Source organism: Oncorhynchus nerka, linkage group LG8 (genome assembly GCF_034236695.1).
Source record: "Oncorhynchus nerka isolate Pitt River linkage group LG8, Oner_Uvic_2.0, whole genome shotgun sequence".
Taxonomy (NCBI): Eukaryota; Metazoa; Chordata; class Actinopteri; order Salmoniformes; family Salmonidae; genus Oncorhynchus; species Oncorhynchus nerka.
In genome coordinates this window covers 36,195,810-36,223,790 of record NC_088403.1, presented here as the reverse complement: position 1 = coordinate 36,223,790, position 27,981 = coordinate 36,195,810, and the positions used below count along the sequence as shown (strand labels likewise).

At 42.6% G+C, this 27,981-nt stretch overlaps 1 protein-coding gene across 16 annotated transcripts; it reads right to left on the bottom strand.

Moving 5' to 3' along the window:
- Positions 1 to 2,590: 2,590 nt before the first annotated feature.
- LOC115133229 (lamina-associated polypeptide 2, isoforms beta/gamma-like) lies at positions 2,591 to 27,867 on the bottom strand. 16 transcript variants are annotated; one of them, XM_065021746.1, is made up of 13 exons: positions 27,718 to 27,867; positions 10,708 to 10,825; positions 10,339 to 10,482; positions 9,816 to 9,919; positions 8,647 to 8,778; positions 8,096 to 8,173; positions 7,818 to 7,973; positions 5,491 to 5,586; positions 5,203 to 5,268; positions 4,951 to 5,049; positions 4,406 to 4,537; positions 3,947 to 4,050; positions 2,591 to 3,707 (listed from the first exon to the last, which is right to left on the bottom strand). In XM_065021746.1, the coding sequence occupies exons 1-13, from the start codon at positions 27,850 to 27,852 to the stop codon at positions 3,347 to 3,349; spliced, it is 1,725 nt and encodes a 574-aa protein (XP_064877818.1). In that variant the 5' UTR covers positions 27,853 to 27,867; the 3' UTR covers positions 2,591 to 3,346. The 16 variants fall into 16 exon arrangements, 14 of the variants coding, with proteins under 14 accessions (XP_064877818.1, XP_029522097.2, XP_029522098.2 ...); XM_029666237.2 differs by lacking the exon at positions 27,718 to 27,867 and adding an exon at positions 27,247 to 27,631; XM_029666238.2 differs by lacking the exon at positions 27,718 to 27,867 and adding an exon at positions 27,247 to 27,631 and having other exon boundaries at positions 4,406 to 4,534.
- Between the last annotated feature and the right edge of the window lie 114 nt (positions 27,868 to 27,981).

Here is a 27,981-nt window from a genome sequence, read left to right as displayed (position 1 = left end):
GATTACCTGTTCAGGAGTCGTATGGCTTGGGGGTAAAAACTGGTTAGAAGCCTTTTTGTCCTAGACTTGGCACTCTGGTACCGCTTGCCATGCGGTAGTAGAGAGAACAGTCTATGACTGGGGTGGCTGGAGTCTTTGACCATTTTTAGGGCCTTCCTCTTCCTGTAGAGGTCCTGGTCTACAGACCTTCCTGTAGAGGTACTGAATGGCAGGCAGCTTAGCCCCAGTGATGTACTGGGCCGTACGCACTACACTCTGTAGGCAGTGTTGCAGCTGTAGAACCTTTTGAGGATCTCAGGACCCATGCCAAATCCTTTTAGTTTCCTGAGAGAGAATCGTCTTTGTCGTGCCCTCTTCACGACCGTCTTGGTGTGTTTGGACCATTCTAGTTTGTTGGTGATGTGGACACCAAGGAACTTGAAGCTCTCAACCTGCTCCACAATGGCCTATCAACTTGAAACTTTTTAGGATCATCAAAGACATTACCATGATGAACCATGTTACATTTGGCATTGATATCTTATAAAAAAGGAATCTACTAATTAACTGTGACTATGTGACACTTTAAATAACCAAACAAAATCTTCTCATGGACTAAAAGGCAGATTCACTCCAAATGTGGTCTTTTGACGCATCACAATAGTCCCTAAACAGTTTGAGAAAATAACATTGATGCATTTAAAGATGGCCACACTATACCAGCAGATATGTTAACATGCAAAACATTCTTGCTCCTGTGTGTCTTATGAACCATGGGATCAAATGGCACCAAATTTGGAACCTAAGCCCATGGTACAGGATTTGAGAAAAGCTAAGGGATTGGTAAAAAGGTGGCAGTTGACAAATCACATATTTTACGTGTCCATTTAAACCCGTCAATTCACTTAATCTGAAACTTGTCATCGTTACCATGGACGTCCCAAAAATGAGATGACCCACACCGAATTTGGTATTAATATCTAAAAAAACAAACAAGGAAACGAATCATTCTGTGCATATGTAACGCTAATGCTCAACATCTGCAATCATCTTTTCCTCATGAACCACACGTCGGATTCACTCCCGATTTTATATTTAGACTCTTGGGTCAGTAATTAGTTGCTGCATTCAGTCGGTCAGGCTACAGCACTAGATGGCATATCACACCAGGGATAGAACTAAACCGATGTCCATGGGGCAATGAAACATGGTATGTTAACCTCCATGTATACATCCCTTAGAAGCGATGCGAATATAAAGTCACTGCAACATCAGATGGCTGCACGAGACCAATTGGTGGCACTAGTGGCGCCATAGGATACTAGAGTAATAACGATTGATCAAGTGGGCTTGGTCTAATGCAAATGAATGTTAGATTTCAATTCAACTCTCTCCACTGGCTTCCAGTTGAAGCTCGCATCCGCTACAAGACCATGGTGCTTGCCTACGGAGCTGTGAGGGGAACGGCACCTCAGTACCTCCAGGCTCTGATCAGGCCCTACACCCAAACAAGGGCACTGCGTTCATCCACCTCTGGCCTGCTCGCCTCCCTACCACTGAGGAAGTACAGTTCCTGCGCAGCCCAGTCAAAACTGTTCGCTGCTCTGGCCCCCCAATGGTGGAACAAACTCCCTCACGACGCCAGGACAGCGGAGTCAATCACCACCTTCCGGAGACACCTGAAACCCCACCTCTTTCAGGAATACCTAGGATAGGATAAAGTAATCCTTCTCACCCCCTTAAAAGATTTAGATGCACTATTGTAAAGTGGCTGTTCCACTGGATGTCTTAAGGTGAACGCACCAATTTGTAAGTCGCTCTGGATAAGAGCGTCTGCTAAATGACTTAAATGTAAATGTAATTATGCAGACACACAGTGTGAAATATCATTATTCGTATATCTGTATAATCACATATTGTTGCCCAAGAATGTGGTATGAACATAATGAAAAGTGGATATTGCATTTTGGTCATTTAGAAACTGGAAGTCCTACCGGTTGCGCAGTCAAAGTATTACAGCTGAGAGTGTATTGATGCATTTTGTAACACTAATGTGGAGTGTACCAACAGACTTTAATCATTTACACAAACAAATTACTTAACCTAAACGCTGAAAATATTTAACTTACCTTAACATAAACCATTAGTCAAATTGACCCCAGAATTGGCAAATAAACTCAATACATTATTAATGATTAAGAATGATTACCTGCTGCACTCAAAATATAACCATCCTACAGTGCTAGACTAAACTTGCGTCATTCTTGTGGTATTCAGAGATAAACTTGGTAATGCCCTCACTGATTCAGAGAGGTTGGGTTAAATGCAGAAGAGACATTTCATTTGAAGGCATTCAGTTGTACAACTGACTGGTATCCCACCCTTTCCCTTATTGCACATAAAGATTCTCATGTAGAAACAGAGTGCTTGCTTTATAACCGATCTGGTTTCCTTTGTCATGCTGTGAACCCTGTTCATTGCTGCTCACAGCTAATATTCGTTTTGTTTTTACTCTTTGCTGTACAGTGTCCTTGGGTTTTTTTGTATGGTGCTTTAAAATCACATTATTATTGTTTCAAGTTTAGTTAAAAAAAAAAATCCTCAATAGAAATTATCCTTACATATTACAGTTTTATTGAGAGGATATTACATTATTTATTACAATGAATACATACATGACTAATTAGGCTCCACAGACAATTTCAATAAAAAAAAAAGACATAAGAGCTATGTGTGTGCATGAGTTTTAAGAATCCCCATCTCACACACATACCCGCTGTATACATGGTTCGATCAAGAAATATCTGAATACAATTGGTTGAAATTCCTTCAGTCTTTGCCTGACTGTTTTCTTTGCTAATAACTGCATTAGATTATGGTGACAGCATTACAAAAGCAAACCGTGTTAAACACAGACACGCACACAGGCAATTCTCTTTCAAAGACTCCAGCAAATGCAATCATATGATTACACCATGCAGAGATGTAAAACTAAAACATAGACCACATAAGGCAAGTTCACATAATTTGGAAGCCACTGTTTCGGTGTATGTACGTTCTCTGGAGATCATTGGTGTGACTGGCTTTCTCTCAGCCTCACAGATGGGGAAAGGACGGACTTAAACAAACAGAAGACAGTATTGTCATTTTTAGAATGAGAAGTGGTGGTCATCTTCAACGTTCAATATATCATTTTGGACATTGTCGTCTTCAGGAGGCATCGATACAGATTAGGCTCCCGTACCAGACCATTTAACCAATTATGAGTGACGGAAACAGGGGGAAAAAAACAAAAATGCCAAGGAAGTGAGGAACGATGAAAGTGGTGGCAGTAACATTATGCTGCCAGAGCACAGTCTTCCAGGCTTCACTTGCGGACCTCACTGCCACTGGTCTGCATGGAATCTGAGGACGCTCCGAAGGGGGCCATAGCGTTGGTCTCCATGGTCTGGTAGATGAAGAATATGAAGCCAGCTACAATGCCGAGGAGCAGCAGCTTCAGCCAGACAGGCAGGCCATGGGGTGGTGCTATGGCCTTTCCAGCAGGGGGTGCCACTGACGTTAACAGCCTGGTAGAGGGGGGCAGGGTGGGGACTCTGTGGACGGTGGCGGTGCGGCTCTCTGTGTAGGAAGAGTGAGAGGAGCGCAGGAGGGTCTCATCTGTCCACAGGTCACCAGACTTTAGGGGCCTGCCGGCTGCCCCTCGGATGGGCCGTCGACAGGTGGCGCTAGAAGGACGAGAGAGGAAGAAAGTTGAGATTTATTGTGACATTCCACACACGAGTTGCCATCAGGCAAGTATAACGAACAAACGCTTAAATTAGTTACAGGACACTGCTTTACAGGAATGACAAAACTGGGAGGGAGTCTGCCAGATATAGCAAGGATGTATTAAAGAAGTTTATGTATGCCAATAGAACAAGGCAGTCAAGACCACAGTCTTGTCATTCCTATGAAGCAGTCTTACTTGATTCCTGTTGGAGTGTTGGTCTCGTAGGGGAACATCTCCTTCAGGATATCCTTCTCATACACCCTGTTGGGTGTCTGCTCACCAGCTGCTATCTTCTCCACCTGCAACACACATATTTTAGTACACATTACTTAGACGTTGAGGCCAACACGGAGCGATTAGGGTGAGGATGAGACATTGTTCCATTTGCGTGTTACCAAGTCAATGCCAAAACCGCCACCTTCACATAAGGGCTAGAGGGGTATTATTTTTGGGATAGGCTAGAGGGTGTACTCCTAAAGACCACTAGATGGCCCTGTTACAGTCCTATGCCCCATGTGACCAAACCACCGGTAAACCCACGGCCTGTGACAAACACCATTACCTTGTCTTGTGAATAATACCACCATGACAAACAAACCAGCACAGACCCTAGGTAATACATGGATACGGCATAGCAGTGAATTACTTTCGTACCCATGGCTCCTTAGAGATACTCGAGGAGACACTGTCCTGCCCCCTCACTGGGGTCACAGAGGAGAGGAAGGGGGTGTTTTTCTGCTGTTTCCACTTAGGTTCGAGGTCATTTTTAGACTTAAGCTGATCCTGCTGGTCAAAGAGAGGTGAGCGCGTGTTAGTAAGAGCGAGAGAAAAAAAACACTGTTTTCTTTCCCTCCCCCCTCCCCTCACATCTATCACACAGCTGTACACCACACACACACTACAGTAGCCCCATTCACAATCATCACCCATATGTTTACAACTATACCATGTCTGAGGAAAAACAATGTGATCACTTTCACTCCTCAACAACAGAATTAAGTTCCAAATTCCAGGTGCCACCACAACAAACCATTGTGAGGAGACCAGAACTCTTGAGGACAACTATTGGACAATATACTTTAAACTGTATACCCGAGTAAAGCGATTGGACAGCATGTCAAACTTGGCAGAGAGAGATGATAGGGATTCCAGTTGTTCTTTCAGGGATGGAGATAAAGGGGGTGTGAGACGTAGCTTACAGGCCTGACTGTGAAGGAGGCCAAGGGGTCATTTCCAGACAAACGAGGTAGTGGGGAAGAGTTGGCTACTTGGAGCGGGCGGACTTCCTGTGGTACCCCCTTTAACAGGGATAGGGTAAGTAACACACTGGATCAGTATCCTATACTAGAAGAGTCTGGCCATCACTTATACAGGTGCATTTAAAATCCAATGAGCAATATTACAGTAGTGTGTATCCTAAGAGGACAGTGTGATTAAATTCATATACACACCACAGGCCATTGTTTCAGGGGTCTTATGCTCTGTCCTACTGGAGCATGGATACTTGGTGCAGGATCCTGAGATTACCACAGATATGGATTAGAAATATCAGTTATAGAAGAAGTTGGTTGATATCCATACAGACCCAGGAGAGAGACTGATGGCAAGAGAGTGAGACCAAAACAAATAGCCAGTGATCAAAGCATTGAGCAAATTGTGAACAGATCCAAAAAGCAGACAAAAACACTCAATACAGAGTGATGTCCCAAGTACTATAGCACGTGAGAGATGTCACAAACCTCTAAAAGAGCTGTATTGAGTAGGGTGTTTAGCTCACGACTGGGAGCTTTCGTAGTCAGAGTGAGAGGAAGACCACCATCCTCCTCACAGCACAGCTAGAATACAAGAGAATGGCTTTCGGATTAGATAAACACACAAGAAACAAACGAGAATTGATTTTCGAAGTGGATGAAAAGGTCTTTGGTCTTGGTGGCAGAAAAATCTTCCAGGAAGTTCTTCTTACATCAGAGGTCAAACTTGTCCACTGCGTTGAAACAGTTGAGATGTTTGGCTTTGTGCTGCACTCGCCGTTTACACATGGTATGTAAATGATTCCGAACCCATCCCGAAATCGATCAAATCATCCAACCATGCTCAGTGAATCAGGGTATGCCCATTGGAACGAAACATTGACATGTAGCTCTACCAGTTTAATAGCAAGACTAGAGACTAGCTAGAACTATAGAAGGGAGCAGTGAGCATACCTTCCATAGTTCCTTTACCACCAGTCCCCCCCCGGTTTCTGCTGTCTCTATTGCCACATCTCATTTGGCTTCCTCTAGGTTGTCCACCAATTCTGCCCAGAGTGGGCAAAAACACGGTTTGGTGATGAACTTTCACTTCCCTTATTTTATTAAATACATTTTACCAAGACAAATAAGATTATACATGTTCTGAATAATTCCGTGGGGTCTAACATTATATCCCAAAAGTTGGATTTCGGAACCTAATACATCCCATAAGCACCGAACTCTTGACAGAGCGGTGCCGCTTTCTCGCAGGAACAACATTTGACATGTTGTGGTGGTAGTCTGCAAGTCGCAAAAAGCTAAATTAGCATGAACGGGCTAAATTAAATGTAAAAAAACATTAAAAATTAAAACGCATTTCACAGAGACATGCTTGTTTTTGTGAGAAATCTTCTGTCCAGTCTCAAAATCGATAAACATTTTACCTCTATATTGTTTTATGTCCCCCGGATTCGAGAAGATGCTATTTTCCAGGTTGCCGCCCCTTTTTGTCTGACCTCCATTGATTTAGTCACCCTAATTTGGGCCATTTTACAAAGGTTAAAACGGCAATACCATTTGAACGGATTATGATAGAGAAATTAGGTTTGGACTATAGTATCTACACAATTAACATAAATGTACCTATTGGCAAAAATGTGTTTTTGATTGGACCCCTTACTTCCGCCGTCTGCCTGCCCACCAGGACACCTACAATAAATACCAGGTGGCAGGAAGGTCAAGAAGATAAAATCTCCGCTTCCTAAACCCCCCAGACAAACATTACCCTGCCCCCCACCCACCCCCAATGGACATTTACAATTGTTACAGCGTAAATATGTGTATATATATATATTTTTTATTACAGTTCAATTCACTTGAGATGCAGTGCCTTAGACAACTGCGCCATTTGGGCGCCCCCGTGGTCCCTATGGACATTCCCAAACAGACTCTCCCCCTGCCCTCACCACCCAGCGGTCATTTATCATTGTTACAGTTGAAAATGTGTATATATTATTATTATTGTTTCGATCCACATTTTTTATCATTCACTTCTTTTTGTTTGACATATCTTTTAAATGTATTTTGACCTGCAGTGTTACAGCCTCAATAAACTCAATCTAATGCCACACCTCACTTGAACCCATTCGATCTTGGGACCGACGTCCCGATCCTGAAGAAGCAGGCTCTCTCGAATATATGATTACATCATCTTGTGTCTCCATTGTTAACGTTAAGTCGCACAGGTGAGAAGCACATCAAAACCAACAAAGTTAGGAAAGTATGCTCACACACAAATGTATACATTAAAATGGAACAAATCACTTCTAGTTTCCAGTGATTGACCAAAAGGCTATTTCTATCTCCCAGTGAGTGAATACGTGAAAAGGGCAAGGAAAGCACCCTCCTACAGGTCTGCCAGGGAGTGGGGGCTCTCTAGACCTTTGTGCCCCTCAGGGACACCGTGGCTGGGGTTCTTGACTGGGGGCCCACTGGGTTTGGCTTTGGGGAACCAGAGCGCAGCAGCATTCACATTCAGGGGGAAGGCTTGGTCAGGGACAGACTGATGGTAAGACACAGTAGAGACTTTAGAGTACTAGACTAAATAGCCAAAATGTCAGGTGGGTGGGTGAGTGACTCTTCAACATTAAGAAAAAAATATGTAAAATGGCACAGTCCCACATATCTTACTATGACTAAGAGACACCACAGGGACTACGTGACCATTAGCTATGTACACCCATTAAACAACTTCCAATATCAATCCGAGCCATGAACATAACAACCATTCATAGTGACAGTGAGTGACAAGTAACCACAGTGAACCTCACAGGTACCTGAGTCAGTCTGGGTGATGGAGACTCGGCCCTGGCTGTTAGGACAACCTGATGGATAGTCCTAGTGGACTGGGCATGGGCTAGGCCATGCAGTAAGGGAGTGGACTTAGAGCTTGGCTTCTCTGCCAATATAGGCTTAGGTTCCTTAAGGACTTCCTGGAACATGACAGATGGGGAGAGAGAGGCGAAAGGAAATTAGAGGGAAGACTGACTAATGAATCAGTGGAAAGTTTACTCAGGACATGACAAAAACCCATGTCTATTGATCACAAACCCACCAGAAGCAGAGGTGCCTTGGTCTTTGCCTCTCTTGGAGGGTGAAGAACTCCCTCACCAGCTGATAGCTCAGAGACATCCTGGAGTAGGACGAAGAGAATGAGGAAGCTGCGTAATAATTGAGGTAATCATGCACCTAGGCTTAAAGTGAGACCTGCCACCTGTGTTAGTGTTCATTGTTCACTATATCTGAGGAAGACAGTGGCACCAGGTGATGTGGTGAAAGGGAAGACACACCCACCCACACAAAAGTAGCTCCCAAATAAATCCAAACATATAATATTTAATAGTGGATGTAGAGAACCCAGTGAATTAAGACAGCCTATCCCTTTGTGAGACAGCTTAATGCTGCTTACTAATTGTATCTAATTTTTACTTATTTAGGCCTTTGTATGCTGTAATTCAGCTTTTAGATGCAAATGCGGACAATTCCAAATAAACCTTAAATATATAACATGACTAACACTATCCACAAAAAAAGGTGATTATCAAGCTAAACACTTCTCCATTGCACCACAAACCCAAGGAGATGGATAGGCTCAGTGTATATTACAGTATCATCGCTTGCAGGGACCATCTGGTCGACTCTATGAGATGATCTCCTCAATGGTCTCTTTATGTTCAACACAGGATGTTCTTCCTCAAGATCATCATCATCCTCCTCCTCCTCCTCCGGAGCATAGATCTAAAACACACAAATGTCTCAGAACACCCGACCTTCCACCTCTTTGAGAACACACCTTACAAAGCCAACTTCAGTGAGTAAAGTTGCTTTTAAAAGGGACAGTTCGAGATTTTGCCAATGAAGCCCATCGACTTCCCCAGAGTCAGATGAACTCTGGGATACCATTCTGATGTCGTCTATACTTCCAGTATGAAGGAAGTTAAGAGGTGCGAGACAACGCTAACTAGAGTTAGCCCATGACTGGAAACGCACAGGAACAGCTAACTTGAGGTAGTAGATCAATCTCAAACTATCCCTTTAATGTGGTTACAATATCCACATGAGACCGGCAGCTTCAGTTGAATAGGTTACCATCTGGGACGTTCAGGATTTGAGACACCAGATGTCACCAACACCTCCCAAAGTATCAGGAAAAGAGGAGAAAAGTAAAGTGGCTTAAAAATATATTTTTTTTAAGAACCTAAAAGAAAAGGATTCACAAAGAAAAGTAAAAATAATAAGCAGGGACTTTAAGTATGTTCTTGCGAGGAAAGAATGAAACAGGGACAGAGCGAGCGATAATAGTGGACTAGAGGCACCCAGTGGCAAAGGAAAAAAAACAAGCTAATCCAAGTCATGTGGCCAGTCCTGAAATCAAAGCCTGCTGCACTAACTCCCAGCAGACAGACACACAGAGGGTCCTTCAGAAAGACATTTGGTGCTTTGTTTTCCACACACACGTGATTCACACCCCTATAGGCATCTCATAAAGGACACACTTCCTCGCTCTCAAATTGTTTATTAGAGACCGGTTTTATTGACCCCAGCTGTGCTGCTGCACATCCTATAGCTTCTAATGGGACTACTCATCATTGCTAAATGTGTAGCATTTGGGGCCAAATCACAACTTGAGATATGCATGCTATTTAACTCAGATTTTAACACTTCTGTACTGTGAGATTTGAAGGAATGCAAACCATGAGGTTGACCTAGGGTGAGGATATGCTTTTGTCCACTGATTAAATAAAGATGTTAAAATTTTAAAAAGAGGGACTTACCCGGTTGTGCTGGCTGTTGCGGGTCCTGGTGGTGACTGGGGTCTTCCCTCTGCTTCTGACAGGTCTCTCCACCACAGAGACAGGCTCTGGTTCTGTAGTCACCTCTAAACACAAAATGTCCAGCAATATCGTGCTCTGTCAGTCTGTCTATTGACCAACCAATCAATCCATGATTCGTATTATCCCAGAGGGCCAATTTGGTTTGAGAGTAGGTATCTCCGTAAAAAAATATCTAATGTGTAAACTGCCAAGATAAATCTGATTTGAATCTGTAATAAACTTGGTCGAATTATTTATTTTACCTTTATTTAACTAGGCAAATCAGTTAAGAACTAATTCTTATTTTCAATGACGGCCTAAGAACAGTGGGTTAACTGCCTGTTCAGGGGCAGAACGACAGATTTGTACCTTGTCAGCTCAGGGATTCAATCATGCAACCTTTCGGTTACTAGTCCAACGCTCTAACCACTAGGCTACCCTGCCGCCCTTAATAAAGAGGATGACTGACTGTTCCATTTCTTACCTTCTTCCTTGTCGCTGTAGCGGTCTGAGTCAGAGTTGCCGTTGCTGTCTACCTGAGTGATGACCACCGGTAAAGCCACGGTCTCAGGAGGACCCTGGTCCAACAGCTTCTGGAGCCTTCTCTCATACAGCTTACGGGTTGAGGCTGCCATGACAAGACATTCAAATAAATTCAATAGAACTTTATGAATCCCTCTTATCGGTGGAGGCTGCCAAAAGTTCAGACATTATCCAAATGAATTCAACACAACTTTATTAATAAATGAAGAATGCAACAATAATGTCCATTGTTAAAATAAATTAAATAATGTCCATTATTAAAATAAATTCAATACAACTCTTAATTCCCAACTCTTACTGACTGACTCACCCACGATGGGTCCTACGTTGATTCCATACTTGAGCAACTCATCCTTCAGGCCCTCACTGGTCAGCTCAGTCACATCCAGGTCCTCTGGTCGAGGCTTGTCTGTTTTCCTCGTGGCTTTCTGTGAAAGAGGGATCACAGAGGTCAGATTGGTGTAGTGTTGAGATCTATAGTCACAGAATTAGCCTACCACCAATCACAGAACCATGACTTGAATGGGAATGCCCGTTCTAGTAATTATATTTCTGAGTTATTTTAAATGCACTTCAATTCGTGCTGCAATCCCTTTCCTGCTACTGAACATTACAGGGTTTAACATTTGAAATCCACAGATAACCTCTGTAGCGAGAGAGAGAGAGAGCTCCCTGGGCTGCTTTCGCAAGCAACACCACAGATGTTAAACCCCGTAAAAAAGGTTTCTAATCACACACTAATTATCAGCAGAGCTAGTTTTACGCCATCTCCTGACCTAAACCACCGACAGATTGAAAAACACCACTCGTAAATAAACAAGCACCCGTTCAGATGAATCAGAAAGATGTTTGCCTAATGCAAGTCATGGATCATATACACAATGTTCAAAACATTAAAGACACCTGCTCTTTCCATGACAGAAAGACAAGGTGAAAGATATTGATCCCTTATTGATGTCACTTCAAAATCAGTGTAGATGAATGGGAGGAGAAAGGTTAACGAAGGACAGACTAAAGATTTGAGTGCCTTTGAACAGGGTATGGTGGTAGGTGCCACGCGCACCGGTTTGTGTCAAGAACTGCAACGCTGCTGGGTTTTTCAAGCTCAACAGTTTGTGTCAAGAAATGGTCCACCACCCAAAGGACATCCAGACAACTGTGGGAAAAAATTGGAGGCAACATGGGCCAGCATCCCTGTGGAATGTTTGACACCTTGTCTGGGTCCATGCCAACAAATTGAGGCTGTTCAGAAAAACAACTCAATATTGGGAAGGTGTTCTTAAAATGTTTTCCAATTTGTAAGTCGCTCTGGATAAGAGCGTCTGCGAAATGACTTAAATGTAATGTAAATGTTGTACACTCAGTGTACATTACACATACAATTGCCTCTACCAATGTAGTGTGTCTGCCTTGTCCTGAGGATGAAGGGATTTCCTTGTCTAAACATTCAGAGGTAACCTACACAACAATACTCTACACATTGCGTTGTTCATGCTACATGCTGGCTGAACGACTCAACCATCAAAAGGCGGTAAACAAACAACCAGAGATCAAACAGAGCGGTATACTACAAAGCATTTTATTACTTATCGTTAATGCCATCTTTGGTGTGCTTATCAATGCACAAGCACCCTTTTCCTTCCATCTATGGAATAGCTTGTTGCGTTGTGGGCATAGACATATAATCCATAGAAGGGTTTTGACTTAAACTCATGGGTACATTAGCAATGGCTGCTAGTCTTGACTTGAATGGGAACTGCCATCTATATGTCAATGGTTGATTGCGGCTGCCAGTTTGCCTTTCGCAAATGTCAAAATACAATTGCGAGAAAATATACAGTTTGGAAAGCAAATACTGTCATTACTGAATGTGTAATGTGAGACATTTTTCTTTTAAGATTTTTTTTGACACTGAACATAAATATTAAACGCAACATGTAAAGTGTTTGTACCTCAAATGAGCAAAAAAAGCTTATTCGCTCAAATTTTGTGCACAAATTTGTTACATCCCTGTTACTGAGCATCTCCTTTGCCAAGATTCGAAGCTGATTAAACAGAATGATCATTACACAGGTGCACGTTGTGACGGGGACAATAAACAGCCACTTTAAAACGTGCAGTTGTGTCACACAACACAATGCCACAGATGTCTCAAGTTTTGAGGGAGCTTGCAATTGGCATGCTGACTGCAGGAATGTCCACCAGAGCGGTTGCCAGATAATTGAATGTTCATTTCTCTACCATAAGCTGCCTCCAATCTCGTTTTAGATCATTTGGCATTACGTCCAACAGGCATCACAACCACAGACCACGTTTAACCACGCTAGCTCAGGACCGCCACATCCGGTTTCCTCCCATGCAGGATCGTCTGAGGGGTGGGTCTGGTGCTGAGGAGTAATGCTCTCAGTAATAAAGTCCTTTTGTCAAGGAAAACTAATTCTGATTGTCTGGGCCTGGCTACCAAGTGGGTGGGACTATGCCACTCCAAGGCTGCACCCCTGCCCAGTCATGTGAAATCCATAGATTAGGGCCTAATGATTTTATTTCAATTTACTGACTTTGTTATATGAACTGTAACTCAGTGAAACCGTTGACATTGTTGCATGAGGCATTTATATTTCTGTTCAGTATAATTAATAAAATATTGAATTTGTCCTCAAATGAAAGGGATGATGAGACAAACTTTGCTAGAGGAAGGGTATCCGATTTCATTGGTCCTCAACTCGTGGCGCAGACATTTCTTTCAGGATAAATGGAGTCAGCCTGCCCTGGAGCAGGTTAGTTCTGAAGGAGTTGTTGCTGTAAAAATGTAACTGGCTAAAAAGGTGAGCCACTTTCGTGGTACCAGTTTACCAAGGTTAACTCCTCAAACCGGATTCGTAGTTCGTAGCTCAGCTTCAACCCCCTGCAACCAGGCTGCAGAGAATTTTTGTCGAAAGGGGGGCCTTTAGAGAATCTCTCCCCTCTGCTGACAAGTATTTTTCTAGAAAGGACAAACATTCTAGCCATTCTGTTTAGTCCCAGAAACTGATGGGTTGGGCCAGACACAGAACACAAGCGGCGGTTTCAAAATTCGCCATTAGCTTTGATACTCTGATTGGTTAGAGATGATCCGATCACTGATTACGTCGTTTTGTACAACACACCTCATTTTGATGTCACCACAAACGACTTCAATGACGGCAGTGTCAGACTGAAGTACACAGCTAATGAGCAGTGGAAGAATTCAGTTTGAGTAGTGAGGCAAGGTATAGCGGCCAACCGGCAATCGCCTAGTATTTGTTTGAAGTGGCTGATGATTGTAGTTCATAGTTTAGTTTTAGTTTAGTTTATTTTATTTTTACAGGGACAGTGCACATTAATCAACGTTTCAGTAAAAGTGCCGGTTTTAGCCAGCCGGCTAATTTTCAACCGCAGTCCCTGGGCAGGTTATTAAAAACAATTACAATATAGACAATAGCACCATAGAACAAGCAAGACATAGCAACATAGGACAAGCAAGACATAGCATACAGACAGAGCAACATAGAACAAAAAGCAGCAAGACAAAATTCATAAAAGCAACAGTGTTTCCACACCTCACAAGCTACAGACAACAGACAACATGGAAAGCGGCAACACACAGCTAGGAACCATGTTCACAAATCTGATTGACCTTTAGCCAGGTCTTCAAGCATTTTGTGAAAGTGTGATATGTGGTGCAGTTATGTGTCTGATGGCAGTGTATTCCAGACATGGGAAGCTCTCACAGAGAATGCAGATTTACTAAAGGTGCTTTTCCTTAGGGGAACTATACAGTCACCTCTCATGGCAGACCTTGTGGATCTGCTGCCATATGTCTGGGTTTTCTGTTTAACAAAAATATTGAGTGGAGGGGGAGCCAGGCCATTAAGGATCTTGAATACAAGACATGCGTCGGTGTATTGCACAAGATTTTCCCAACTCAAGAGCTCATGCTTTCTAAGGATGTGACAATGATGATGGCTATTGAGCTTCCTATCAAGCACTTTGAGAGCCTGTTTGTAGACGGACTGAATAGGTTTTAATGTTGTACAGCAAGCTTGGGACCAACCAGTCAAGCAGTATGTTAAGTGGGGAGTATCATAGATTTGAAGTACAGTTTTGCTACCTCTGTAGTCAAACAATTTCGTATAAATCGGAAATTAGCTAGATTGAATTTAGTTATTTGAATTACCTTTTTCACATGCTTTTTAAAAGAGAGGTTGGAATCAAGTATGATGCCAAGGTACTTAAAATCGGATACCACCTGGAGCTTCTCCCCTGACACATAGACATCTGGCTCAGTAGCATCTGTTGCCCTCTTTGTGAAGAACATGCAAACAGTTTTTTTCACATTGAGATGCAAACACGAGTCACTGAGCCACTTTGTAACCTGGACCATTACAGTAGTGAGTTCTTGTGCAGCTTGTTGTTTGCTCTTTGCATGCACATATATCACTGTATCATCTGCATACATTTGAACTTCAGACCCAGTACAGACAGAAGGCAGATCATTAATGTACAGGCTGAACAGGAGGGGCCCCAGTATTGACCCTTGGGGCACGCCCACATCATAGCTACGAGTGGGCGACAGCTCATTGCTCACTCTGACACACTGAGTTCTGCCTTCAAGGTATGATTTCATCCATCTCAAGGCATCAGGGGAAAAGTTGAACTTGGACAATTTTGTGATGAGAATCTCATGGTTAACAGTATCAAAAGCCTTCCTTAGGTCCAGAAACACAGCCCCAACAGCACCCCCTTTGTCCATCTTGGACTTCACATTTGTACAACAAAATGAAAGGGGGTATTTTCCACCTTGGCCTAGGGTGTACGACCATATCGGACTGCCCAGCCCCAGGACACCTCTTCCACAGAGCTAAACAACCATATCACTTTCTGTGCATGCATTACTGATTCATATTCCTTAATTAACAGCTGGAATAAAAGCCATGCGTCGATTTGAACTAATATTTCATATACTCTACCGGTCAAAAGTTTTAGAACACCTACTCATTCAAGGGTTTCAATTTATTTGTACTATTTTCTACAGTGTGAACACAAAAACTATTTAATAACACATAAGGAATCATTAAATAACCCAAAATGTTATTTGAGATTTTCCAAATAGCCACCCTTTGCCTTGACAGCGTAGCACACGCTTGGCATTCTCTCAACCAGCTTCACCTGGAATGCTTTTCCAACAGTGTTGAAGGAGTTCCCACATATGCGGCGTACTTGTTGGCTGCTTTCCCTTCACGCTGTGGTCTGCCTCATCCCAAACCATCTCAATTGGGTTGAGGTCGGGGGATTGTGGAGGCAAGGTCATCTGATGCAGCACTCCATCACTCTCCTTCTTGGTAAAATAGCCCTTACACAGCCTGGATGTGTGTTAGGCCATTGTCCTGTTGAAAAACAAATGATAGTCCCACTAAGCCCAAACCAGATGGGATGGCGTATCGCTACAGAAAGCTGGGGTAGCCATGCTGGCTAAGTGTGCCTTGAATTGAAAATAAATCACAGACAGTGTCACCAGCAAAGCACCCTTACACCATAACACTTCCTCCACCATGCTTTATGGTGGGAAATTAACATTCAGAGATAATCCGTTCACCCACACCAGGTCTCGAAGACACAGCGGATGGAAGCAAAAATCTCCAATTTGGACTCCAGACCAAAGGACAAATTTCCACCGGTGTAATGTCCATTGCTCGTGTTTCTTGACCCAAGCAAGTCTATTCTTCTTATTGGTGTCTTTTAGTAGTGGTTTCTTTGCAGCAATTTGATCAGGAAGGATTGATTCACGCAGTCTCCTCTGAACAGTTGATGTTGAGATGCGTGTTACTTGAACACTGAAGCATTTATCTGGGCTGCACATACTGAGGCTGGGAAGTCTAATGAACTTATCCTCTGCAGCAGAGGTAACTCTGGTTCTTCCATTCCTGTGGCAGTCCTCATGAGTGCCAGTTATCATAGCGCTTGGTTTTTGTGACTGCACTTTTTGTGAAAGTCCTTGAAATGTTCCTTATTGACTGACTATGTCTTAAAGTAATGGACTATCATTTCACGCTGTTTATTTGAGCTGTTCTTACCATAATATGGACTTGGTCTTTTACCAAATAGGGCCATCTTCTGTACCTTGGTCACAACGCAACGTGATTGTCTCAAACGCATTAAGAAATTCCACAAATTAACTTTTAAGAAGGCACACCTGTGAATTGAAATGCATTCCAGGTGACTACCTCATGAAGCTGGTTGAGAGAATGCCAAGCGTGTGCAAAGTCGTTATTTGCTTTACACTTTATTGGTTACTACATGGCAGATTCCATGTGTTATTTCATAGTTTTGATATCTTCACTATTATTCTACGATGTAGAAAAAAGTATTTTAGGTGTTCTAAAACTTTTGACCAGTACTGTATATCATTGAGTTAATAAAGCCGCATACAAACATGGTCTATTTTTTTTCTTCTTGAATAAGGCAGCTCCAAAATGCAGGTGTTTCAGCCTAGCTCACCGCTTTATGTGGTGGTGGGGCAAGCCAGCAGAAAATATGGAGCGTTGCAGGGTAAACCCCTTGAGTGCTGTCATAGAGTTATATTAGAAGTGCCCATCCAAGAAGACTCAAGGTCATTAGCCACAGATAGAATGACACGACATCAAATCACCTTCTCTACAGTAACTTTGATTGGACTGATTTTACTTTCAGTCAACAGTTGTCATCAAGTTGACAACCTACTGGCAAATCCTTGTCATATGAAGAGAAATTGTAGATCGAACATATGGGTTCTCATCAGCCATTGTACATAAAGATTACCAAACAAGTTGGAAATCGCAAATTCAACCATGCGTAATTTGGAAGGAGTCAGTAGCTAACTGCAAGCGTTGCAAAGAAACCATTAACGTTAGCCTGCTATTCAATGGAGTGGCTGTGTAGTCTATTTTCACCTACTGTTCTAACTTGGTGGTGCACAAACAGCCTAAACCTGTTTTAGAGAAATGTAATCATAGAATATTGTAAGAGCATTCATTGTCTGTTTATATGGCCCATTTATTTATCTTACGGTTCTGACGTGTACAGGGAGTACACTAAGAATGGCCCATGTTCTGAATTCTGTTCCTGTACATTTCAAAAGTGCTGAACAAAGTTAAATTGACCATGTCCATTGTCACTTGCTCATTGTCTTAATCGAAATTACGGATTGCCTCTTATCTGCTTGTCATCCCCTTATATCATAGTTTGTACATTTGTTTGAACAAATCTGCCATATCAGCTATGTTTATGTGTAGTGGCTTTGCAGGCATGCATCCCATGTTTTGTTTGCCCCACCAAGATTACAACTCTAAAATTGGCCAGCCGATAGCAAATCAAATTTCTTACACATTAAACTGAGCATGGCAGAGGTGGTAAGAGTTGGGAATACTCTGGCTGACTGACTTATAATGATGCAAGCCAAAAAGTGACAGGAATCAGGAAGTTCTATAACTCTATTTCTATGGTTTTTGCCACTTTCCATTGGAACTCTGCCGTAGAACATTTGATGGGGTGGGAGTAGGGTTGCAAAGGGTTGGAAACCTTTCAGTAGATTTCCTGATTTTTGAAGACATTTTAAGCCTGAGAATTTGGCTTAAAATTCATCAAAAAAAGTTAGCTTTATAACAGAGAACCTTTTGTGAGATACACAAGGCAACTCTAGGTCTTGTGGCATATTTTGGTTAAACTATCCCCAATTAAATGGAATTGCAACCCTCTGCATACTCAGTGCATTCTTCAATCACATGTGCAACAGATTCGCAAGATCTTGCACACAAATTAGATGCTATTGAGCCCACACTACTACACTGAGCCAAGGACTACATGCTTTCTATTTTGATTACAATACTGGGTGTGGTGAATATTTCATATGACATACATGTTTTTAACTAGTAAATAGTAGCCTACAGCAAAGTGTGTTCAAATAATTTCTAATTTGTTAATTTCTGCTAGTTAGTTTTTGCTACCATGTGGGTTTTAGCTTGCATGAGCCTGCTAGCTGAGGAGTGTTAATTCACCTGTTTCCATTCATGTTTCACTGTAAAGTCCATGGAGAATAAGAGCAACTCCTCCCAGCTACACACTGCACTGAGGCTAGGATACACTGTTTACCACCGATAAATCCACAATAATTGAGAACTTCAATAAGCATTTTTCTATGGCCGGCCATGCTTCCCACCCGGCCAACCCGACCCTGGTCAACAGCCCTGCACCCCCCACAGCAACTTGCTCAAGCCTCCCCCATTTCTCCTTCACCCAAATAGCTGATGTGCTGAAAGAGCTGCAAAATCTGGACCCCTACAAATCAGCAGGGCTAGACAATCTGGACCCTCTCTTTCTAAATTATCAGACAAAATTGTTGCAACCCCTATTAGCCTGTTCAACATCTTTCGTATCGTCTGACATCCCAAAGATTTGAAAGCTGCCGCGGTCATCCCCCTCTTCAAAGGGGGAGACGCTCTAGACCCAAACTGCTATATCTATCCTACCCTGCCTTTCTAAGGTCTTTGAAAGCCAATTTACCAAACAGATCACCGACCATTTCGAATCCCACCGTACCTTCTCCGCTATGCAATCTGGTTTCCGAGCTGGTCATGGGTGCACCTCAGCCACGCTCAAGGTCCTAAACGATATCATAACCGCCATTGATAAGAGACAATACTGTGCGCAGCTTGTATTCATCGACCTGGCCAAGGCTTTCGACTCTGTCAATCACCACATTCTTATTGGAAGACTCGACAGCCTTGGTTTCTCAAATGACTGCCGTGGCTGGTTCACCAGCCTGTTGTCCGGACCTCTGGCAGTCTCTATGGGGTTCAATTCTCGGGCCGACTCTTTTCTCTGTATACACCTATGATATCGCTTTTGCTGCTGGTGATTCTCTGATCCACCTCTACGCAGACGACACTATTCTGTATACTTCTGGCACTTCTTTGGACACTGTGTTAACAAACCTCCAAACAAGCTTCAATGCCATACAACACTGCTTCCGTGGCCTCCAACTGCTCTTAAATGCAAGTAAAACTAAATGGATACTATTCAACAGATCGCTGACTGCACCTGATTGCCCACCCAGCATCACTATTGTGGACGGTTCTGACTTAGGTATTTGTAGTTGTCCACATATTCTAGGTGTCTGATTAGACTGTAAACTCTCCTTCCAGACTCAAATTAAGCATCTCCAATCCAAAATTAAATCTAGAATCTGCTTCCTATTTCGCAACAAAGCATCCTTCGCTCATGCTGCCAAGCATACCCTCGCAAAACTGACTATCCTACAGATCCTTGACTTTGGCGACTACTCAGCAAATTGGATGTAGTCTATCACAGTGCCATCCGTTGTCCCCAAAGCCCCATATACTACCCACCACTGCGACCTGTACGCTCTCGTTGGCTGGCCCTCGCTTCATATTCGTCGCCAAACCTACTGGCTCCAGGTCATCTATAAGTCTTTGCTAGGTAAAGCTCCGCCTTATCTCAGCTCACTGGTCACCATAGCAGCACCCACCCATAGCACACGCTCCAGCAGCTATATTTCACTGGTCACCCCCAAAGTCAATTCCTCATTTGGCCGCCTTCCCTTCCAGTTCTCTGCTGGAAAGAATTGCAAAGATCACTGAAGCTGGAGATCCATATCTCCCTCACTAACTTTAAGCACCAGCTGTCTGAGCAGCTCACAGATCACTGCACATGTAAATAGCCCATCCAACTACCTCATCCCCATACTGTTATTTATTGTTTTGCTTCTTTGCACCCCAGAGTCTCTACTTGCACATTCATCTACTGCACATATATCACTCCAGTGTTTAATTGCTAAATTGTAATTATTTCACCACTATGGCCCATTTATTGCCTTACCTCATTTGCACACACTGTATATATACTTTTTTTTTCTCTATTGTGCTATTGACTGTATGATTTACACATGGAATGAACACTCTGTTGTTGTTTGTGTCGCACTGCTTTGCTTTATCTTGGCCAGGTCGCAGTTGTAAATGAGCACTTGTTCTCAACTAGCCTACCTGGTTAAATAACAGTGAAAAAATATATTTATATTTTTTACATGTATCTTACAAAGGAGGTGTTTAATGTAACTGCTTAATTTATCGGTACATTAAATTGCATCTTTACAGGAAAATGCCACGGGCACTATCTGATGTGTGGAGACATTTCATTGCAGCTAAAATAGAAGAAGAAGCTGTGTACATTTGCAAATACTGTGCCAAATCACGTGAAGAATGCACCAAAGATGCAGAATCATCTGGACAAGTGCATAAAGTTCCCTCAGCGCTCACAACAAGCAACCTCTGACAAAAGTCCCTCTACTTCTATTCGAGGTGAAAATGATGAATCAGACACCTTATCGGTAGCAACAGCTTATGGTCCTCCTGGACTCAATGGAGGAACGTAGTCAGAGAAATGCTGAGGAATGTTTTGCTTGAGCTGTGTATACAACTGGTTCACCTCTGATGCTCACAGGAAATGTGTATGGGAAGAGATTTCTGAATGGTCTTTGCTCAGCATACACCACTCCAACTGACATTATTTCTCTACTCATTTGCTGGATGCAGAGTTCAGAGTTCAAGTGAAGGTCAACCAAATCATAGAGAAAGCAGACTGTATTGCAATCATCTGATGGGTGGTCGAATGTTCGTTGTCAAGGAATAATAAACTACATAATCTCCACCCCTCAACCAGTATTCTACAAGAGCACAGACACAAGGGACAGACACACCAGTCTGTACATTGCAGATGAGCTGAAGGCAATGACCTTGGACCACAGAAGGTGATAGACAATGCTGTGAACATGATGGCTGCTTAGTCTAAAGTGGGGGAGTCCTACCCTCACATCACACCCATTGGCTGTGCTGCTCATGCATTGAATTTGCTCCTAAAGGACACCATGGCACTGAAAACAATGGATACACTCTACAAGAGAGCCAAGGAAATCGTTAGGTATGTGAAGCGTCAGAGTTATAGCAGCAATCTACCTCACCAAGCAAAGTGAGAAGAATAAGAGCACCACATTGAAGCTGCCCAGCAACACCCGTTGGGGTGGTGTTGTCATCATGTTTGACAGTCTCCTGGAGAGGAAGGAGTCTCTCCAAGAAATGGCCATATCACTGTCTGCCGATATGGACAGCCCCATCAAAAGGATCCTTCTGGATTATGTATTTTGGGAGAGTGTGGTAAGCAGCCTGAAACCTATAGCAGTAGCCATTGCACAGATTGAGGGAGACAATACCATCCTGTCTGATGTTCAGACTCTGCTTGCAGAAATCTGTACTGCCCTACCCACTTCACTGTTGCGCCATGCAGAGGAAACTGCCGTTGTGAAAGGCATCAAAAAGTGTGAAGACTTCTGCCTGAAGCCCGTACATGCCGCAGTATCCACGTTGGACCCCAAGTATGAGATCAACAAGGTCTATGGTGTCATCACTACCATGGGCAAGGTTCTTGGCAGTCTGGCAAAGTACACTTCCAAGCAAGGGCTTTGGGATGGAGATGCAATATGGCAGTTGTGCCAACATATCTCATCAGCCACCTGGTGGAAGGGACTTTGTGGATCTGAGGCTCTTTCCTCCAAACCCCACCAACATCAGCCGCCTCAGAGCGCAACTGGTCCTTGTTTGGGAACACACACACCAAAGCACACAACAGGCTGACCAATACAAGGGTTGAAAAATTGGTGGCCATCTGGGCAAATTTGAGGCTTTTTGAGCCTGACAACAAGCCATCCTCAACAACGTTGGAAAGTGACAGTGAAGATGAGGCCCCAGAGTCTGATGTTCAAGAGGTGGACATTGAGGAGGTCCAGGGAGAAGACAAGGAAGCCTGAGAGGAAGACAACCAAAGCTTTAGTCTAGAAATGATCATTTTACAGATGTATGTTGAAAATATTTCTGGGAGATGCAATGGATCATTCAATATTCCCTTTCTGTTGTTGTTCAGTGAAATCATCCCATGTGAAGAGTCAACTCATTTAATTAGTTCAATTCAATTCCCACATTCTTTTTTTGGAAGGATTTAATCATTTTAATGATGTCTACTTATGATGAGGTAAAAGGTTTTTCCTCCATATGATATGGTAAATATATGCAATGCAACAAAAACAACATTTAAATGGTATTCATATTAATTTGCATATATTTCCGTTAATTCCCACATTAAGTTTCCACCTCTGAATATTCCACAAAATGTGCAAACCTTGGTGGGAGTAGTAAAGAGAGAGAGGGAAAGAATCCCAGACAGACACACAGGGGGATTTAGCAGCTATCAGTCTCCCACTAGCTTATACTAGACTCCTTACTGTAGGCCTCAGTAAAGTTAGAGCTGGATCTCAGCCCAGCTGAGCACATTATATAATCACATAATTCCAAGGAAAAAATAACGGGAAAAATAACATTCCTGACATCCAGTTTATTCCCTCACTTATCTTCCGCTCTCCGACCACACATTTTAAAAGTGATATCAAGGCACTGAGGTCATGGATAGCCCCAAGGCCCAGACAATCCCTGTGCTTTAAGTTTTGCACTAGGCAACTTGCAGAAGGTTTGTACACTAGAGGTTTAAATTACATGGAATGAAGATTGCGTCAATGCATTGCAGAACAATATGGTTTAACATAGTCCAGTCGCATGATCGCCTAGATTTCCATAATGCTCTCAGTCTGACTAAGTTGTTTCTATTCAGACAGAAATCATGGCTTGGCGAAGTAATATTGAAACTGACTATGTTATGTGGCTTCAGGGGTAAACTATAACAAACTGCTTGGTTGTGAATCATGATGTGCACATGGCTAATCACCGTTATGGATGCTTTTCATATCTGTGGTCCTTATGATGACTGCTGCATGTGAAACAATTCACTCCAAATGACAATAAACCATTCAACCTTAGTTGAACTAAACCTTTGGGGGGGGGGGGGGGAACAGTTTTTCTTCACTTTTATCCCAAAAGGTTTACTTTGATAGCTATTATGAGTGAAAAAGTGTTTAAAGTTCTGAGTGTGCCAGTGGATGACTGCCTCAACTGCTTTATGGTAAGCTGTAAATCACAGACAGACATGCTTGGGAGTCAGGTGACTATATGAAAACACCAGGAAGAGCACTGCTACGATAGCATTTAAATCTAATGAAAAAGTACTAGCCTACACACACAGTTAACCAAACATATGTTCAGTGATAAGGGAATACGTGCAGACTTCCACAGAAAGTATTTCCTCAATAGAGAAACACAATAGGAAAAGAGCCCTATCCTCCACACCAGGAACCTCGATTTCCTTCAATTCCATTACCTATTCTATAATGCCATTTCCAGCGCACTCAGAACTCCTTGAAGTTTCTTTCCTCTTCTCTGCATACCTAGACTTTTCCCCTAACATAAACAAAACATCTCCAGTCCAGCTCCATCCCTTCTGTGGAGTCCACCACTTGTGACACTAGCTGCTTTTAGGTATTTGCATACACCATGGTTGCTTCCTAGCTTATTGGGTTGCACAAAAACTGTCAGAGGGAAGTTCAATTTAATTTCAACTTACTGTGCCATGGGGCAGGATGGTTGGTCATTATGACAGGGAGAATAAGACATTCCTAACATAACGTATTATTAAACAGACTTTGCAAACGTGGGTCTGTTGTCTTTAGTCCCCAATTCCACTCTTCATAATGAACAACCGTCCTGCCCACCGGGACAGTAAGTAAAAAATATAATTTGATTGAACTTCTAGCTTCCCGTGGATTGTGCCCTATAAGCTCAATACACAGCCCTGGGGCTGAACTCCTCCCTATGCAACTGGGTCCTGGACTTTCTGATGGGCTGCCCCCAAGTGGTGAAGGTTGGTTAACATTACCTCCTCGACACCGATCCTCAATACAGGGGCCCCACAAGGGTGCATCCTCAGTCCCCTCCTGTATTATCTGTATACCCATGACTGCATGGCCTCACACAGTTCCAACTCAATCAAGACATGTCAGTAGTAGGCCTGATCACCAACAACACAGCGTACAGGGAGGAGGTAGGCACTCTGATGGTGTGGTGCCAGGTAAACAACCTCTCCCTCAATGTTAGCAAAACAAAGGAGCTGATTGTGGACTTCAGAAGGAACCAGGCTGGACAAGGGCCCATCCTCATCAACAGGGCCGCGTGGAGACGTTTAATAACTTCAAATTCTTCTGCATACACAACTCCGAGAAGATTAAATGGTTTAACCGCATGGTCACTCCACCCCCTCAACATTCTTTACTCTGCCTCCACCCCAATGGACATTTATTTACTCATTCATTACTGCCAGTTACATCTATAGTGCTATTTCTATTACAATTTTAATTATTTTACTTCACTAGTCCTGCATGTTGGAGCTCAAAGCCTATTTTCACTGTACCCTGCAACCCTGTACATGTGACTATTAAACAATCTGAATTATATAGTTTCAGTGTTTTTGTGGGCAGAAGACAAGTGATTGATATTCTTCACTGTCAACACCTCTCAACAAATGTCAATGGTTCCCTCCCTAAAACTGAGCAAATACAGGTGAGGTGAGCGTAACCTCACCTCAATGTACAAAGACTAGTGTGAACTGCAGAAGTTGTGTGTCAGCAAGCAGTTTTTTTCATTCAGTCATTCACAACCGATGCATTGCAACAAAGGTGTACGCACCTGAATACATTTTTCTTTAAATCACGCATACAATGCATTCCAATTTTGTAGGCCTACTATACAGTACACTAACCCTAAGAACAGCTGTTTTTCACAAATGCGTAACAAATATAATTTCATTAAAGCCGTCCCACAACTTTCCCAAATAAGAAAGGGGAGGCTTGGTGGATTAGGAAAAACACCCAGACTGTTGCACATGAAGGTGACAGCTGTTACCTTGATACTTGACAACACACTGTAGAGTTGAGTTTTTAAGAACTGCCAATCTAGTCCTACATTACATTGACAGGTACAATGTCTTCAGAAAGTTTTCACAGCCCTTGCCTTTTCCCACATTGTTGTGTTAGAGCCTGAATTTAAAACTGATTAAATTGAGATGTGTCACCGGTCTCCGCACAATACCCATACTGTCAAAGTGACGTTGTTTAGACATTTTTACAAATTAATAAAAAATGAAAAGCTGAAATGTCTTGAGTCATTAAGTATTTAACCCCTTTTCTCCACTGGCTTCCAGTTGAAGCTCGCATCCGCTACAAGACCATGGTGCTTGCCTACGGAGCTGTGAGGGGAACGGCACCTCAGTACCTCCAGGCTCTGATCAGGCCCTACACCCAAACAAGGGCACTGCGTTCATCCACCTCTGGCCTGCTCGCCTCCCTACCACTGAGGAAGTACAGTTCCCGCTCAGCCCAGTCAAAACTGTTCGCTGCTCTGGCCCCCCAATGGTGGAACAAACTCCCTCACGACGCCAGGACAGCGGAGTCAATCACCACCTTCCGGAGACACCTGAAACCCCACCTCTTTAAGGAATACCTAGGATAGGATAAAGTAATCCTTCTCACCCCCCTTAAAAGATTTAGATGCACTATTGTAAAGTGGCTGCTCCACTGGATGTCATAAGGTGAATGCACCAATTTGTAAGTCGCTCTGGATAAGAGCGTCTGCTAAATGACTTAAATGTAAATGTTTATTATGGCAATACTTAAGTTCAGGGGTAAAAGCACTTAATAAGTACATGGACTGTGCAATAATAGTGTTAAAAAAAGAAGTTTTTATGACTACCTCTCTGCACCCCACACATGCAATTATCTGTAAGTTTCCTCAGACGAGTAGTCAATTTCAAACACAGATTCAACCAAAAAGACCAAGGAAGTTTTTCAATGCTTCACAAAAAAGGCACCTATTGATAAATGGGTAAAAATAAAAGCAGACATTTGAGCATGAATTTATTCATTCAAATGTGGATGGTGTATCAATACACACAGTCACTACAACGATACAGGCATCTTTCCTAACTCAGTTGCCAGAGGAAGGAAACCACTCAGGGATTTCACCTTGAGGCTAAAGATGACATTAAGTAGCCAAAATACAGTTTTTACTTGAAAATGCTGTCTAGCAATGATCAACATCCAACTTGAAAGAGCTTGAAGAATTTCAAAAATAATGTGCAAATGTTGTACAATCCAGGTGTGCAAAGCTCTTGCCATGTGAGTAGTTATGTAAATTTGATTTCTGTATTTACTTTAATACATTTGTAAAACTGTTTTCACTGTCATTATGGGGTATTGTGTAGATGGGTGTGAGAGAAATCAATTTAATATATTTTGAATTTAGGCTCAACAACAAATGTTATAAATCAAGGCGTAGGAATACTTTCTGAAGGAACTCTATGTTCTACTATCTAAATTTCGAGTTAGTATATCGAACCTTGATTGACATATCTCAAATTCGGTTTAGTATGGACATGTTTACTTACATATCTCGACATTTTAAGTAGTACGGATATTTACACACAAAACACGAGTGGCGAGAACGGGTTTCCATAAGGGTGCATTCAGCAGTGGCAGATATTTTAAGCGGGAAACTTTAAACTGATTTGTAATACAATACAGCTAAAATGTGTGCGTTTTATATTTAAACGAGATGGAACACGCTGTAATTGAAAATAACGATATTTAAAATGTTATGCATGTAAAACAATTAAATAAAATGTAATTACCTACAATACCAAATCACATCTGTTTTTTTTAAAGGGGAGATTAAAACACCCTTTCAAAAACAGTAACTTTCTTTTCTACATTTACTTGTAACATTCACAATGGAAACATTGTTACAATTACTATATTCGCGCGCGGGAAAGAAATCTTACAACAACTCACCCTGCCCGAGCGACTTTTGTTTGACACTACCGGGACAAGCAACTCCTCGTCGCTGGAGAAGGCGTCTGTAGATAGGATCTTGTTGTTCTGCACGGTCAAGTTTTTCAGATACAGACGCACATAAACTTCTTTTCGCTGGTCTCCGGTTGGGAGAGCAACATTGTTGGCCAAAAGCTCGCTCTTGAGTTTATCTTTGGTGAGAACAGACGGGTCCTCCAGATATTCCGGCATGTTGCTCGCTATGAAAAGCAACTCCGCCTCGGTAACAACAAAATGAAGTATTTAGCTGGCTATGTTAGCTAACTAGCGCCTCTTGTTGGATTAAATCTGCAAAATTACCCGTGTACACAAACTTGATACTTCCAGTTACAATCTTAGCACATTAGCTTACTCGTGTTGGTTCCTCTTTTGTAGAACTCTCCTTGACAGTAGAATTAAAGAAGTGGACGCGCTAAACAAGACAAACCTCACCATTTGAAGTGCTTGGGCTATTATACCAATATCTGCTAGGACAGCGGCCCTCTGCCAACATTGAAGGAACAAACGCGGTGAGAATGGACCCACTGCCCTGTGAAAGCGGACACTATTGGACAAGAGCAGTAACATCGGGCTTTGCCATTGGTAGAGAGTACGTGCCCAGTTTAGGCGTTCATGAGCCACCGAAATACATATATTTCTATTTTCCCTCTATTTACATTTTAAACGTATGTGAGTCAAACCATTTGACAATGCACT